Source organism: Erpetoichthys calabaricus, chromosome 1 (assembly GCF_900747795.2).
Source record: "Erpetoichthys calabaricus chromosome 1, fErpCal1.3, whole genome shotgun sequence".
NCBI lineage: Eukaryota > Metazoa > Chordata > Cladistia > Polypteriformes > Polypteridae > Erpetoichthys > Erpetoichthys calabaricus.
The window spans coordinates 292,020,987-292,038,904 of NC_041394.2; the positions used below are offsets into that span (position 1 = coordinate 292,020,987).

General features: G+C 37.4%; 1 protein-coding gene across 1 annotated transcript in view; it reads left to right on the forward strand.

The window, feature by feature from the left end:
• si:ch211-244b2.4 (uncharacterized protein LOC541512 homolog) overlaps nucleotides 1-14,242 on the forward strand; it is a 29,418-nt gene extending 15,176 nt beyond the window's left edge. The window contains exons 7-10 of the mRNA XM_028816654.2: nucleotides 157-259; nucleotides 3,445-3,547; nucleotides 11,643-11,763; nucleotides 13,092-14,242. Coding sequence (XP_028672487.1) covers nucleotides 157-259; nucleotides 3,445-3,547; nucleotides 11,643-11,763; nucleotides 13,092-13,147 — 383 coding nt within the window. The 3' untranslated portion in view covers nucleotides 13,148-14,242. The remainder of the gene's footprint in view (nucleotides 1-156; nucleotides 260-3,444; nucleotides 3,548-11,642; nucleotides 11,764-13,091) is intronic.
• Nucleotides 14,243-17,918: the final 3,676 nt, after the last annotated feature.

Sequence of the window (17,918 nt, forward strand, 5' to 3'; positions counted from 1 at the left end):
AACTCTGTGTACTGGTAACTATTAAAGGAGGTCTTGTCAAAATTTGTATGAATTTTATTGAACATGTGTACCAATAAACGTTTGGATATTTAAATATGTTTTAGATAAACACCATGTGGCACAGTCCCTTTTATAATGGTTCTGTTATTTCCACAGAAATGAAACAAATTAACCTGACATCTGGACATAAAAGAAAAATTGTTCGTCGGCCAAAGTTTATAGCTTGTAAAAACAAATCTGGGAAAGACAGCAAACCTAGGTAGGTATTATTTATGGACTTCTAGTAAGACATGTGTTATTGGCACTTTAATTTTGTGCTTGCAGCCAGAAGGATCCCATTGCATTCACTCTCTCTATAGTGACCCTAAAAGAGGATATAATCCTGGAAATAGTCCACCAATCTATTATGAAATTTGTGTAATCCAGTTGAGGGTTGCAAGGCCAGAGCAACATCAGATGCAAGGCAGGATGCAGCCCCAGAAGGGTTGCCAGTGTGCTGCCCCCTCTGGAAATGGTTTCAGCCAAAATCATCTTTTTCTTTTTTCTTCTTTTTTCATGCCCACTCATCCTCAATAGGTCCAGGAACCGTTTGTGCTAGAGTGGTAATGTGACTTGCTAGAGGAAACTGTTCTCCCCACATATACAGTAGAATAGATGATCCACTTTGAACTAGAGTTTTTCTGTGTTGATGACCCCAATAAGTTCTCATTGGATATTTTTCCATAACAAATAACACAAAGACCTGTAGCTGAAACTTTATGGGAAAAGGTTGGAGTTAAAAAGTGTTTGGTGATTGTTTTACTGTTCAGCAATAGTATATGATATGATTTGGAACATATATAGAATCACATACTGTGAAAGATTAGCTCCCATTCCAATACTGTTTCCCACATTGTACCCAGTGCTGCCAGAATAGAATCAGCTGGTCTACAGAGGGACAAAAGGAGCGTGGGTCAGATGGCAATGCCAACCCATGGTCCGGCTAACAAACTACATTATTTGAGCCTATCAGCCTTCTCCCAAGCATACATGTGTGACAATGTGTATACTGTATGTGTACAAACATGAATACAATGCTCCTTTTCCTCAATTCACTGTTACAACATGTACAAGACAATGAATCTGCATACGGTAAATCATTAAGTATGCATTGTTACACAGCAATCTCTATTTTAACTGTACATTGTCTGAAACAGTTTGTTATGTGCCACATATACATGGATTTCATTAGACACAATATTAAAGAGTGGAGAGTCTAAGGGACATTTTTGTGACCTTGAGATTTTGAATTAAATTGAAGGCCTGCCTCCACACCTTTCATTGGTCAAGGGCCTCATCTCCAGTTTTAAAAGCTTGAATTAGCCTTAATTAGCCTTAGCCTTATATTTTACATGTGTGGACATTGTAAGTATACAAATTAATAACTGGCATGTGAACTATGCGATATGAGAAATTTGGGATTTTTCTCAATAATAATATTGTTTAACAATATTAATATTGTTTGCTGTTGTTCAGCGTTTGCCTCCACTGATCCAAATTGTAGCCTGTTACATTAAAAACTTTTTATTTCCATTTTTCATGAAAATTTGAGATTGTAAGTTTTACTTGGCCATTGCTACAGACAACACAGGGAAAGTAACTGATGCTAATTTTTGTGAGGAGTATTCCTTTAAGATAGCGAGTCCAGATCTTTTTATGTTTGCCTGAGCTTAGTAAGTCTTCTCTTAATGGTGACCTACAGCCCTATAAAATGGCATTATTTGGTTTCCCCTGATATCTGGGTTAGACTTGTGAAGTAGGTACATGTGGTACTAGATGGAGCTTCTCCTTCTTTATCATCCAAAAATTAATTCTGGGCTCTATGTCTCACCCCTTTTATTGTGATTTGTGACCGTGTACAGAGCCATGGCTCCTGAGAGTGATTCTAACCTCATAAGGCTGTCTCTTCTCCCATGTACTACCAGCTGCCTTATTGAATTCTTTGAGGTGTCTGGAAGACCTCATCTGTTGTCTATGGCTAGCTACATGGAGGAGAACAAGTGAACTGTGACTTAATATATATTTGTGTGTATATATTTACAGTAATCCCTCCTCCATCGCGGGGGTTGCGTTCCAGAGCCACCCGCGAAATAGGAAAATCCGCGAAGTAGAAACCATATGTTTATATGGTTATTTTTAGAATGCCATGCTTGGGTCACAGATTTGCGCAGAAACACAGGAGGTTGTAGAGAGACAGGAACGTTATTCAAACACTGCAAACAAACATTTGTCTCTTTTTCAAAAGTTTAAACTGTGCTCCATGACAAGACAGAGATGACAGTTCTGTCTCACAATTAAAAGAATGCAAACATATCTTCCTTTTCAAAGGAGTGCAAAGCAAGCAGTCAAAAAAAAAATCAATACGGCTTTTAAGTATGCGAAGCACCGCCGGCACAAAGCTGTTGAAGGCGGCAGCTCACACCCCCTCTGTCAGGAGCAGGAAGAGAGAGAGAGAGAGAGAGATAGCTAGAGACAGATAAAAAAATCAATACGTGCCCTTTGAGCTTTTAAGTATGCGAAGCTCCGTGCAGCCTGTCCTTCAGGAAGCAGCTGCACACAGCCCCCCTGCTCACACCCCCCTACGTCAGCGCAAGAGAGAGAGAGAGAGAAAGAAAAGTAAGTTGGGTAGCTTCTCAGCCATCTGCCAATAGCGTCCCTTGTATGAAATCAACTGGGCAAACCAACTGAGGAAGCATGTACCAGAAATTAAAAGACCTATTGTCCGCAGAAACCCGCGAAGCAGCGAAAAATCCGCGATATATATTTAAATATGCTTACATATAAAATCCGCGATGGAGTGAAGCCGCGAAAGGCGAAGCGCGATATAGCGAGGGATCACTGTATATACACATATCAACTGTTTGTTGAAAATGTCTGATTTCCAATTTAATTACCTTTAATTGCCTCTTTTGTAGAGTGTGTGTATGTTCTCCCCGTGCTTTCGTCCAGATAACTCTGATTTTCACTCACAATACTAAATTAGCTAGGTGAGAGCAAGTGTTGGCATGTAAATAATCTGAGTTGTCCAGAAAAATAGTCTAAGGACCTCCTTTGACTTCCCACCCTAGTCACTATATGTGTAAAGATTCTTTTTTCTCATTCTCTTATTGTCATGTGGCTTTTCTGGCATCCATTTTCCTCCCAGTGATTAGTATGTCTGTTTAATTGCTGCCCATAATTTAAGTAGATCCAGAATAACTGAGTACAGGTGTACCTACTAATAAATTGTCATCCTATTTCTGCCTTGCAAGTGACAAATCCTTGTAATGGCCTATGTGAATCCCAAAAATGAATGGATAAATAGGATGGATTCTTCAATAAGAATTTCCACTTGAGCAATTCCCCCAAAAGATTCAAAAGAGATTTTCATTAATGATTTTTTATTTTTTTTTGGATTTCAAACAGGCCTTCCTCAGCACGCCAGCAATTTACTGTTCCATCTGGAGGTTCAACACCACTCTGGCAGTTTCAAGGAGACAGTGGAAAGTGGTACGACTTCAAGCACAGGGTGAGTGATGATGAGCAATTAATGAGCAGAAACAAAGAAACTCTCCTCTACTGTATGTATCTGATTTGTATTGGTCAGTTAAGAAGTATCATGTGTACAAGCAGTCCTTTAAATCTGATATAATCACTTATAATCAGGCAAGTGTCAACAGCAGCTTCCACTGTATCTCAGTTTTAAAACATTTCCAAAAAAAAGCTTTCTATTGTGAGTGTGATCCCAAGATGATTTTCAAGTAAAGAGCTTTGGTACGTATGTGTACATACTGTATGTCTTTTTTACAGATGAAGCACAGCCATGTTAAATGACTCACACGGGGTTACACAGTGAATTAGGGGCATGAGCTGAACTGAAAGCCTGGTGATTTATTGACAAACACCTTAACCATTAGATTTTACTGCTTGCCCTTCAAAAGCCAAAGCAAGACGATATAGTTAAAATCCATAATACAAAATTCAATAATTTAGTTGAGGCAGTGATAAATAGCACAAAATGTGACAATACTAATAATGGAAAAAGCTGAAATCCCTGTAATATAAAAAGTACTATAGCTGGTATTAAAACCAGTTGTAAGTTGTACTTCAACCCCCTGCCAAGAACCCTGGGCACAGTGGGGAACAGGAACAGCTAGCAGGATCAAATTTTCCAAGTGCTGGAATCCAGCAAGAAGCTGATGTGTACTAAGAGGTCCAGGGTCAAGACATAAGAGGTAAGACATAAGAGGTCCAGACGTAAGAGATAAGAGGTAAGAAGTCCAGAGTAAGAGGTCCAGAGTCCAGACGTAAGAGGTCCAGGGTCAAGACGTAAGAGATAAGAGATAAGAGGTCCAGACGTAAGAGGTCCAGAGTCCAGACTAAAAAGTAAGAGGTCCACATTCCAGATGTAAGAGGTCCAGAATCCAGACATAAGAGGTAAGAGGTCTAGAGTCCAGACGTAAGAGGTCCAGGGTCAAGACGTAAGGGATAAGAGGTAAGAGGTCCAGACATAAGAGGTTCAGACGTAAAAGGTAAGAGGTCCACAGTCCAGATGTAAGAGGTCCAGAGTCCAGACATAAGAGGTAAGACGTAAGAGGTCCAGACGTAAGAGATAAGAGGTAAGAAGTCCAGAGTAAGAGGTCCAGAGTCCAGACGTAAGAGGTCCAGGGTCAAGACGTAAGAGATAAGAGATAAGAGGTCCAGACGTAAGAGGTCCAGAGTCCAGACTAAAAAGTAAGAGGTCCACAGTCCAGATGTAAGAGGTCCAGAGTCCAGACATAAGAGGTAAGACGTAAGAGGTCCAGACGTAAGAGATAAGAGGTAAGAAGTCCAGAGTAAGAGGTCCAGAGTCCAGACGTAAGAGGTCCAGGGTCAAGACGTAAGAGATAAGAGGTAAGAGGTCCAGACGTAAGAGGTCCAGAGTCCAGACTAAAAAGTAAGAGGTCCGCATTCCAGATGTAAGAGGTCCAGAATCCAGACATAAGAGGTAAGAGGTCTAGAGTCCAGACGTAAGAGGTCCAGGGTCAAGACATAAGGGATAAGAGGTAAGAGGTCCAGACGTAAGAGGTCCAGACGTAAAAGGTAAGAGGTCCACAGTCCAGATGTAAGAGGTCCAGAGTCCAGACATAAGAGGTAAGAGGTCCAGACTTTGTAACTCTTAACAGTAAGCCATCTTCCAGACAGCCATTAAGACAGATGGTGAATTCTGTGGTGGTGCCCACAGTAGAGATTTTAGAGTAGCGCTGGATATATAAAGTACTCGATTGAAGGATTCTCTTATCTGATTTGATAGCCGGCACAGAACTCCACAATAGAAAACCCAGGAGTGGGTAGGCAGCCATTTGGCTGAGTTCTCCAAAACTGCGACTTTACTTATGACTTCCTCTTTTAAAATTTTAATCTCCTTCATTGTCAACTGGCCATAATTCATTAATTATTTAATGGACAGATATTGTTGGTTTCCATTCATGTTTATCAGTTTCAGCATGGTTCTTGTTTATTTTAACAAATCTGTATTTATATGTGTAACAGTTACGGTATGTATTTATTAATTAGTATAATCTATACTTGTATTTAAACTGAGAATTGTTCAAAGCACTCTGCTCCTGCAATCAGTGAAGAGCGCTGTACAAAAATATTAGCATTTTATTGTATTCTATATAAAGTGGAATATATGGCATAGTGGTGTAACCCTCTGACCTACTAATGATATGTTACAGCAGTTGTCCTTAAACTTTTCTTTTCTCATGACCCAATTTTGCATTTTTTCTGTCTTCAAGACCCAGAATCACAGTGACCCTAATCTTGTCTCCCTTGAATAATCTCTCCTGACAGTTATCTCCAAGGTGTGAGGTTGGGAGATTTTGTGTCCCTTGAAAAATCGCCACCAGTAGTTAAACCAACCCCTCTGGAGAATCTCTGACGCAGGTCTCATTTGGGTGACCCATCACAAAACACTCTTCAAACCAAACACAATCTTTTCCAATTGAGTACAGCACAAACCAAATTCACACAACACGGTCCATAGTTTAAAAACCAATACAATACAGTATTGATAAATGAGGAAACAATGCAATATAATAATTTTCCCAGGATTTTTTTAGGAGATGATACAATCTAATATGGCTTGATACAATATAATATAAAAGGATAAAATAGAACTGATCTGTTTTACTTTGGGGTGGCACGGTGGGCGCAGTGGGTAGCGCTGCTGCCTCGCAGTAAGGAGACCTGGGTTCGCTTCTCAGGTCCTCCCTGTGTGGAGTTTGCATGTTCTCCCCATGTCTGTGTGGGTTTCCTCTGGGTGCACCGATTTCCTCCCACAGTCCAAAGACATGCAGGTTAGGTGCACTGACGATTCTAAATTGTCCCTAGTGTGTAGTTGGTGTGTGTGTGTGTGTGTGTGCGTGCCCTGCGGTAAGCAGGCGCCCTGCCCAGGGTTTGTTTCCTGCCTTGCGCCCTGTGTTGGCTGGGATTGGTTCCAGCAGACCCCTGTGACCCTGTAGTTAGGATATAGCGGGTTGGATAATGGATGGCTGGATGGATGTTTTACTTTGTATCCAAGCAAAAACATTGATTGCAAAAACAGCACATGCCAAATTTCAAACAATTCAAGGATTTTAAAAAAGAGAATAAAGCAGTAGTTGTTGCAGGGATGCTGTTTAAAGGAATAATCAAAAGCACTGTACAGATCCATTCAATATTTAAAATAATTCCTTAATGTAATCTTATTTGGCATGGATACTGTTTTCTATGCCTTTGTATAAGAACAACAATTGACCCCAAATGAACTATAACATGAACGAAATTCTGCCCATTGCTACTCCTTGACAATTAGGACCTTTTTGACAAGTTTTCGACGTGTACAAGGAAATATTAGAGATGTTGAAACATTTTTAAAATAAAGATAAGATTGTGTTTAAAAACATGTCCTATTATGTTTACAAAGTATATTTAGTTGTAATTTGCAGTAACAGCTGGAGACATAAGAATATATAAGCTGAACGGTAAACCTCAATTTTTAAAATGTGACTCAATTTTCATTTTTTATGATGTGAATCGTTACATGGATCTATTTTCATACCTCTAATATTGAATTGTATAATGTAATGCATTTGTAATGTGACCTAAGAGAATATTATTTTACAATATCAAAGTGGCTCAACACAAAAATCCCCGCAGAATTTATTTAGTGACTGCACCTGTACATTTGTCACCTGAGGCAAGGCCAGGTACCCATGTTTGTGATATCATAAAACAGCTTGTTAGATCTTTGCTATTATTTTACTATATCTGAGGTATTATATTGGTCCATTTTTGCCGCATAGCTCACCAATGTAGGTAGTGGAAGTTAGTTGAGTGTTTTCTTTTTAATTTGGATTTTCTACTTGGAAACCCATGGTTATGTCACTTTTGTGAATTGTGTTTTATGCCTTTTTACATAAATTGCATTAAAAAAAATAAAAGAATGAAGGTGGAGCAGCTGCAACTTCTTTTTCTTCAAATTAAACTGACTTTGTACAAAATGAGAAGTATGCAAACATCCAACAGTGCTATATAATTCTTCAGGAGGATGCAATGACCAGCAGTGAAAGCAGCAGAAGGCCTCAGAAGGCTGAACTCTGATTTGTTCCTGCGTAATCACAAATGTACTTGTCAATGTGACAAAACAGAAGCGGAGCTAAGCTAGTAAAACTGGCTCAGAGTGATGAAACAATTAAAACTGGTAAAGGAGTGGCTACACAAGATTTAATGAGCAGCAATCCAGAGCCTGAAATGTTGAACTGCTGTTCATGATGCTGTTGAACTAAACAGCAACCTTAATGTCAAGATGTGCAGTCCTGACTGATTCAAAGTAAGGGATGTAAAGACAAAAGATGGAGCCTCAGTATTTCTATTCATTAACACAACTCCCCACAACTTCAACATGTTTCAAAAGAGGCTTTCCAACTGCAGAAACGTTTTTCAGCAACAAGGGACTTTTTTGAATCTCCTTCTGTAGCACTCCCACCTAGGAACTTGGGCTATTTGCACTGTAGTTCCTGATACTTTTTTTACTTTCTACTCCAGGGTATGTATGTTTTATTCAACCAGGAACTATCATGGGTGGGGCTCAGATGAGGAATTGTGCTGAATGGCTGACCACAAACACTGGTGTCATCTTACAAATCTCTTAGTAGTTTGGACTTTGGAGAGTTATTGGTGAGAAGCAGTGCCACACCAGGCACCGAATCAAAGCAATAATCTCTTTGAACTCCCAATCGTGTCATACTTTGCACCACATCACTTTTCATAGCTGCCTCTGTTCTGCCACATCATGTGCGTCATCGAAGTAGTAAGTCCCCCGTACTCCCAATCATGCCATACTTTGCTTTGCATCACTCTTATACACAAATCATATTAAATGTGCATAAAGGTTACAGTTCCTGTTGTGCAGTGGGAACACAACACACAAAAATGCCCAGGGACCACAAGATGGCCAAGGGCCTACATCATACAGGAAGTCATTAGTTCCTGAAAATAAAGTTCCTGCAGAAAACCCCTGAAGGCATAATGCCTGCTTCAAAGTGGAATATAGTGCTGCAGTGCTGCCATGACAGAATCCACAATGTTATGTTGTTTATGTACATCAGTAACTGTGCTCTATTAATGTGCCTCTGGGTATATCTTACGGGAACCATTTTTTCAACAAATACAGACAAACAAAATGAAGTTTTTAAAGTATGACATTAGAGTATGATATTAGGGCCGAAGTTAGTGCTGTCACCTCAGAGCTACAGGGACCCAAATGTGAGTGAGCAAGTCATTTTCAATGTGGAGCTTGTACATCCTCCAAGTGTCTTTCAAGAGCTCTGCTTTTCTCCCATAAATCTTACCAAAGATGTTCAGGTCTTATGTGCATTTTATGGGAGAATGCAGTGAGCATGAGGTATAGTCAGTTCTGGAGTGGCATCCCATCCAGAATTGTTTTCTAGGATAAACTCCAGCTATCCAACCTCTGTATAGGCATATGTGAAGAAAAGAGCAACTAGGCTAATTCCAGGGCTACATGGAAAGACTTAGGAGAAAGAATAAAAGAGCTAAGCCTTTTTAGGTTTAAAAAAGGAGTTTAAGAGGAGACATGATTGAAGTGTTTAAAATGCGGGGACACAGTTGGAAACCTGTTAAGGGTAAATTTCACACAAACATTAGGAAGTTTTTCTTTACACAGAGAACCGAAGACACTTGGAATAAGCTACCAAGTAGTGTGGTAGACAGTAGGACTTTAGGGACTTTCATAACTAGACTTGATGTGACAGGACTGGCAAGCTTTGTTGAGCTGAATGGCCTGTTCTCATCTAGATTGTTCCAGTGTTCTAATGTGAGTACAGAAAACAAATGGATGGAATTGAAGCCTACCGAGCAATAGTACCAGTTATGATCTATAAGTATTAGTTTAAGGAGGGGTTGAAATATCAGGTAGCCTTGCCTTTCAAAAATATTTAGTTTTTACTTCAAAGTTTTAGTTTGCTTTACATTTTGCAGATGTTTAAACATTTAAAACATATACTTTGACTGACTCCATCTCTAAACTGGGGTGGGATGGTGGTACAGGAGTTTATGGCAAGCCAAATTAACATTTAGAGATATCTTAAAATACATTTTATGATATCTGGAAATGCATTTTAGATATCTTAAATTGAATTATAGATATCTAAAAATACATCTATTTTAAGATATCTAAAAAGAATTGTATGATATCTCAAACAGATTTCAAGATATCTTGAAGTGATATGCTGTACATTTTCAGATATATGAAATGCATTTCAAGATATCTTAAATGCAATTCGAGATATCTTGAAATATGTTCATGTGCATTTTGAGATATCTGAAATACATTTTCAGATATCTTAAAATAACTTCCTGCGTATTTCAAGATATTTCAAATACATTTTCAGATATCTTAAAATCACTTCCTGTAAAATTTCTTATACTTTCAATGGAACTTCCTGCCTATTTTAAGATATCTAGAAATGCATTTAAGATATCTCGAAATGCACAGGAAGTGATTTTGAGATATCTTGAAATGTATTTGAGATATCTTGAAATGTGCAGGAAGTCATTTTAAGATATCTTAAAATGCATTTCAGATATCTCAAAATGAATTTGGGATATCTTAAAATGAGAAGGAAGTTATTTTAAGATATCTCAAAATATAATTTAGATATCTTAAAAAGCATTTAAGACATCTTGAAATTCATTGTTGTTTCAGATATCTGAAATACATTTTTAAATATCTAAAATTAATTTCATGATATCTTAAAATGGGTCTCTGCTCTATTTCAGATATCTAACAATGTATTTCAAGATATCTAAAATTGTATTTCAAGATATCTAAAATGAATTTTAAGATATATTTAAAAGGACACTCAATTATTTCGAGATATCTCAATAGCACTTTCAGATATCTACAATACAATTTAAGATATCTCAAATATATTTTCAGATATCTCAACATCACTTCCTGCTCATTTCAAGATATCTCAAATACATTTTAAGATATCTTATAATAAACAAGAAGTCCCATTGAAATAATAGGCAGTTTTACAGGAAATGATTTTGAGATATCTTGAAATGCATTTAAGATATCTTAAAATGCATGAAAGGTCAATTTAAGATATCTGAAAATTCATTTGAGATATCTTGAAATACAGACACAATTATTTTGAGATATCTGAAACTGTATTTGAGATATCTTGAAATGCATTTGAGATATCCTGAAATGTATTGCAGATATCTTAAAATGTAAAGGAAATTATTTTAAGATATCTCAAAGCGAGTTTCAGATATCTTAAAAAGTAAATTACATTTTAAGATATCCGAAATTCATTTTGAGATATCTCTAAATGTTAATTTGGCTTGCCATAAGGATGGACACTTCCTTTTGTGGAGTTTGCATGTTCTCCTCATGTCTGTGTTGGTTTTCCTCCGGGTATTCCAGTTTCCCTTCCACGTCTCAAAGACATTTGTGTTAGGTTCATGGGGAATATAATTGTCCCTCTTTCAGTAAGCATGTCCTGTAATGGATGGTTATCCTGTGTAGCGTTGATTTGTAGATCATGCTCAGTGACACCTGAACCAGTGAACCTGAGCATTGATTTCGGGAAAAAAAAAAAAATGGATGAATAGACAAATCTATAATAGCAGTACTTGTGACTATGCCTTTGGATGGACATGGATCCCACCCTTGGCTTTTTCCTGCTTTGTGTCCGACATTGCTCTACTTTCCCGCATTCCTAAACTATACTTGGTGGACTCATAAAATCGATGAGTACACTTGGACTTAATGGATATACTCTATATTTTTACATTTAGCCAATGTTAAGAATTAAAGATCTTGAGGATATTAGGAGGAAATGTTTGTGGAGTGAAATCATTGGTTTGGCTAAGGAAAGCCAATAAGCTGCCAACTTTAACAGAAGAAATATAATGATAGATTCTGGTGACTCAGAATTCCCCACATTAAGATGAATGAGGTATGAACAGGGTATTGGTACTGAATTTTATTTGGACAAATGTGATGCCCCCTGTCCTGGAATGGTAACTGATGCAAGAGATTTCTTATGCATATCTTTTCTTCACAGGCTGGTACAGAAACAGAATCTTCCATCTCCAGCAAAGATATAGAGGCTAAATATCAAATGCATCCTTCAGGCTCAATGACTTTCAGGGTTGGCAGACAACAATACTCCCTGAGCTTTTCAGGTATCATTTTCATTTCTTCTTCTAGGGTCAGGAACCATCTCTGGAAAACCTTCCCTCCATAGTGTCCAGTTTTGCATGCCTATCTACTATTTCCATGAAACACTGAATGAGATGATTCAGGTGGAAAATATTTTATTTTTGTTTCATTTTTCAATTTTATAATAACTCAATGATGATGACATAGCTCCACCATTTTGGATTTTGGTTGTTATTTTGCTACATGTTGCTAAGGGATGTGGCTAAAGACTGATTTATACTTTTGTATTGAGCCTACACTGTAACTATGCAGCATAGGTAGGGCATAGCCTGACAAGCACCGTCTCAAAAATGTGACTGTATGTCATATCAATATGAACCCCATGTATTCCCCTATGACTCTGATTGGCCAGTTTGGTATCTATGTATTTCTTAAAATGTTTTTTCATTCGTCTTCTGCTTCTCAGAAGTAAACATGGAATAGATCTAGGAAAGACTTCCCGAAGAAGCTTAAAAATATACACCTTTGTATGATACCTCATCACAACTCTATCAATAGATTAGCTACAATCAAATAGATTAGAGACAATTAGGGACAATCAGATAGCTAGCACTCAATTCGTGGTGCGAAATAGCAGCCAACATCAAATGTATGAAGAGGTGGAGAAATATAAGGAACAAATACGTTCACCTAGTGATTGTATAGCCAAGTCAGCATACCCTACATGCGTAGATGCTACATAGACTCGACACAAAAGTATAAATCTGCGTTAAGTGTGTGCGCATGTGCAAGTAATGAGATACTGTTATATTTAAGGCCCACCTGCATGCTTTAGTATTGCATGGACTTTTTTAATGGGAAAATTAACAGTGAGAGAAAAGTAGTTTTTCCAAAAATTTTTACTCAAAAGCTTTTTTTTTTTTACTTTGAGCCTTATTTTATTCCATTGTTTTGGGAGGTAGTCTGATTGGAATGCCAATCCTGCCACCAACCTCCAAGTTTTCCTTGTAAATTGGAGGACCTGCTTGCAGGGCTGGATGCAGGTTAAGGTCATAGTCAGGACAGAGCAATTGCAAGTTAAGGGCCTTGCTCAAAGTAGAGTCACTTCTGGCATTTACGGGATTCAAACTGACAACCTTCCAATTGCCGGCGCAGATCCCTAGCCTCAGAGCCACCACTCCACCCTGAAATCCTAAAATTCTAGCATGAGCAGATCTACTTAATAGAATTCAGGTCTGCAGGATCCCAGAGCCAATCCTGACAGCACTTGTTGCAAAATACAGTAAATGCTTATCTCATAGTGAACTAGCAATGAATTTACCATGTTTGTATTTTTTTATATTCTTTACAGGAATGACTCAAACCAATCAATCTACTAGAAAGGTCCGGCAGATACGACGGGTCTAAACTTGGCCTGTCAATATTCAGCCAATTCATTGTTTCACCAGAAACTGTAAAAGACAATTGTGCACAGAACAAGGCTTGAGCACCAGAATGAAAACAATAGCAATGGCTGAAAAATACAACCTAGCATACTTGAATGTCTATCCTTTTAAAAATGTATTCAGTAAACAACTGCCTTAAACATAACAATGCACATTCAGGTCATGGATCTGACAAGTATACCTCTAAATAGCACTGCCTTTCTATAGGTACTGCCATCCATCTATGCACATTTTTTTCTGGGCAAATTCACAGATAGACATAAATAATACTTAATAATAAGAGAAATGAACATATTACTGCCAAGAGCAACACGATGGTGCAACTGCCTCACAGTTTCAAACTCCTGGGTCCAAATTGCAATCTGGACAGTGCCTGTATAGAATTTTTATAAACTCCTTTTATCATTATTGGCTTTTCTTCAATATGATTGAGGGTTATTTTTAATCTCATTTTAAGACTTTGTTGTTTGATTGTAATTTTATGATACAAGTCCTTTTCTTCACTTATAACACAAGATATTCAGACATAATCTGCCAAGCTTTACCTGGTATACAGTGGGTTTTTATATTTAATAGCTTTATAATATACACTGTAAATTTAAAAAAATCAATATCAGTGCTGTAAATGTATCTTGTGAGTGGGCATACCTTTTTATTATTTTATTTTTTAATTTATTTATTCCTCAGAATTTTTTAAATTACGTTACATAAGTGTTTTATTCAGAAATCCAACATTACCTCAGAAGGAATACGAAGCAGTCTGCCAAGGAGGAATGTTTTTACTTAACAGTGACCACGACAAGAATAGGGCATCTGATCACAATGGATTAAAAGAAAAAAGTTGCTGATTAATAGTTTTACTGAGTGAATTTTACACTCCTTCAAAAGTAACTCTGTGTAGTCTCATCAATTCTGATTACCCGTCTTCTTGCTGGTTGTCTTTACTGTCTGTATCTGTTGCTTTTTACATAGACTTCATCATATCATTTTGTACTCCTTTATGAATTTCTTTGTGATGGTTTTCACTATGTAAGACAATATATAAAAAAGCTGATTTAACATTAGTAGAATGTCTTGTCTTCATTCATTCCACGTATACATAATTTCAGTATTCAAGAATCCAGAAGAAGACCCTTATATGCTTAAAAAAAGAGACTTTAATCAAGTCAGCATTTAATATGGGTGGCACAGTGGTAGCACTGCTGCCTTGCAGTAATGAGAGCAGGGTTCACATCCCGGGTCCTCCCTGCATGGAGTTTGCATGTTCTCCCTGTGTCTAGCTCCAGTTTCCTCCCACTGCCCAATGACATACAAGTTAGGTAAATTGGCGATGCTAAAGCAGTCGCTGAGTGTGTGTATATGCTCTGAGATGAACTGGCACCCTGTCCAGGGTTTGTTCCTACCTTGCGCCCTAGGCTAACTGCAATAGACCAATGCTAGACTGGAATAGCTGGTCTGGATTATGTGGGATAGAAAATAACATGACTACTTAATATGGAAACAGAAAAATAATGATGAGGTCACATCTGTAAAGCCCAGTCAGTGATCTTAACCTGAAGGTAAAAAAGGAAAAAGGCTTTTCCAATGCTCAAAAAAGGAAAGAAGATTTGAGGCTCAATGTTTTGACTGTGTATCCTACATTATTAAAAACAAATATATACTTTATGTTTCTTTAAGGACAAAGAGAAAACATAAAAGCCTTCAATGAAGGAAATCTCAGAGGAAAACTCCAGTTTCTAGAGAAAAATGGAAATGAGAAAATCTTTAGCGGTTTGAGGCAAAAGCAAATGAAGCACTCTGGATTGAGAGTATAAGTAAAAAGACAGAGAAACAAACTGAGAGAAAGTCCAGTGTCTAGTAAGGAAACAAGGAAGAGCCACTGAATAAAATGAAACACGTAGGGGGGACACAAAGACATTGAAAGACCATGCTGGTTCTTCAATGGCAAATTTGAATGTATGCTTAGCACAGACAGCCACAGTAAAGTGGCACGATGGCAAGGTGAGAGGTCACAAGCACTGCTTAGAGTGGAGGAGAAGAAAAACATGTTTCATAGGTGCTTGGAAAACGTGAATTACAAAGAACACATTTCTACCTTATGATCATCTATAGTTTGTAATATGGATAAGAAAATTATATTACATAATCTACTTCTATGTAAATAATGTATAAAGCCGATGTCATATTACATAATTTATAGTCAGAGGGGATGTCAAACTTGATGACTGCATTTGCTGATCTCAGTTCCTCAGCATGTTTACCAAGGCTGGTCACTATTAAAGTGTTTTGATTCAGGTGCTGCCATCAGCTGAGAGGACTATAAAAGACTGCAGCTGGTCACAGCTCTTTGCTACGGCATGAGACAGTTTTGACTTCAGTGCTTCTGCCTCCTCTCTAGTGCTTTATATTTTTAGATGTACATTTTTTCTGTTCTTATTTTCTCTTTCAGCTGTTTTATCTTAATACTCCAACGGTTTTGACTTAAAGTTTGGTATATAGAGTTACGCATTTTAGGTCAGCTTCCTGGTGAAGGTTTCTCTTATTTAGATTTTGCAAGGTTTTATATTAGCTTTCTGCTTTTTCCCCTGCTTTGTTTTATCTGAGTTAATTATTATTTCATGTACTGTTTGTGTAATTTGATATTGTGTAATTGCAACTTAGTTACATATCCTTTCATCTAATTTAATTTATACTTTGAGATCATCTGTTTTTTTAATTTAAAAAATTTAATTTCTTCATTTTTTAAATTCATTTAAGGAGTATTCTTAATTTTCTTAGGAATTTTACTTTTGGCCATCCTATTTTCAGTAAAAAAAATTACACTGAAATCAAATATGGTAATGGAAATCAGGATTCAATTTGATTACACATACTGTTTGCTCCCTCAGTTACTGTTGGCTGGCATTTATGGTTATCAGATTTCTTTTCAGTATATGAAAATTAAGTTGTTTATGTTACTTTACCGCTTCTACATGAAACTGCAATGAACAAAATCACAACTCTTCTTTTTTTCCAGTAGGTAAGATTATGACATTAACAAGTACGGTATTCTAAATGGGATGAGTTTGACTTTCCAAACATTTAGTTGAAAAGTAAATGTCTGATAATTTGATTGTTTCATAAAACAGATGGAGCAGAATTCTTTCAGCTTGAGGGTGAATCACGTACTGAAGGACATCATTGGAAATTAAGTGCATTTAAAACTGAAGCCAGGAAGGACTTCTTTACAAAAAGACTTGTGGAACTCTGGAACAAAGACATACTGAGACATGAAGCTGAAGCAGAAATCTTTAAGATTTTAAGAAGAATGTGGATGAGATATTAGGACAGCTTGGCTATTAGCTGAACAAATGGGCTTAATGGACTGAATGGTCTCTTGTTTGTCAAATTTCTTGTTCTTATGCATTCAGTCTCAAACCCAAAATGAGATAATGCATGCATAGACCTCTTTTGTATCAAATCTTTATTAAAAATATGTAAAAGATAAAGCAGCTAAATGAGAGTAAAAGAAACAGAAGTGACTGATCTTCTATTCACACAACAGTGATTATGTGATTGCCTTTAAAAATACACTAATTAACACCAAAATAAATAATGTCATATGTATTACATGACTTCTAGTTGTAGGGGATGTCAAACTTGATGAATACAGTTTCATTTCCTGAGCATTTCAGTTTTCATGACCAGAAATCACAGTGCATCTCAAATTACCCAAATGAGTGATGACTTTCCAGCACAGTTAAATATTCCTAAAGTATTGTTGCAAGCTCGGCCTTGTTTCTGATGCCCAATAATGTGGTGCCTGACACAGCCAGTGTCTTTGTAAAGGGTTAACAGTTATAGCGACTTCAGCTACAATCTCAGCTCTTTTTTTCTATTTTTCTCCATTCTATTGTGGTATGTAAAACACGACACATCAAACAGACAAGCTTCTCTTCTGCTTGTGAGGTCCAAAACACCTGCACTTCTTATTCCTGCATTCTGCATCCTATGCACTGTAATTCAGGATGAGCACTCATTGCTTGTCAGCTCTCAAGCTCTCAGAGCCGGTCCTATGACTAAAGACAAAATTTCATTTTGTCAGTGTGAGATGCCGCCTAGTTAGTCTGAGTCACTGAGCATGTCACACTGTATACATGACATGCAGAAGAGTATAGAGTCTGCTCTTGACTAGCTACAATTATATAAATGAAGTCCACAACTGAAAGATTGCTGGAAAAGCCGTGTAATCTGACATGCTCTTAAACTGCAAAAAAAATTTAATGGGAATGAAGAAACATCTTCAAAGCATAAAATGGGAAAATAACAATTATTGAGAATTTTGAAAATAACAGTTGGCTTAAGTGGTTGAATTAAAGAATATGTAAACAAAATACCTAAATGACATACCAATATATTAGCTAACCAGATGGAATTGTCTTATTTGTACTGGTTATGTTCTTGAGGGTATACAACCTGTTTATAAGATAAGAATATAGCAGGAAGGGTGACATTCTGAGGTGTCCTACATTCCCTGTTTGTGCCAGCCCATCATACTCCATTACTACATCCCTCTCCTTTGTGTCATGTTATCTTCCATTGGCCTTTCTTTTAGTCCTGTGATTCTGTACTTTCAAGGAGAGACATGCACAAGGCCGTCTTATCGTATGGGTATAATAGGCACTGCCTGGGGGAGCCAGGAGCACAGGGGCTCACAAGTGTTCTGTTTTGCTATCAAAACAGTGGCCCCAGTG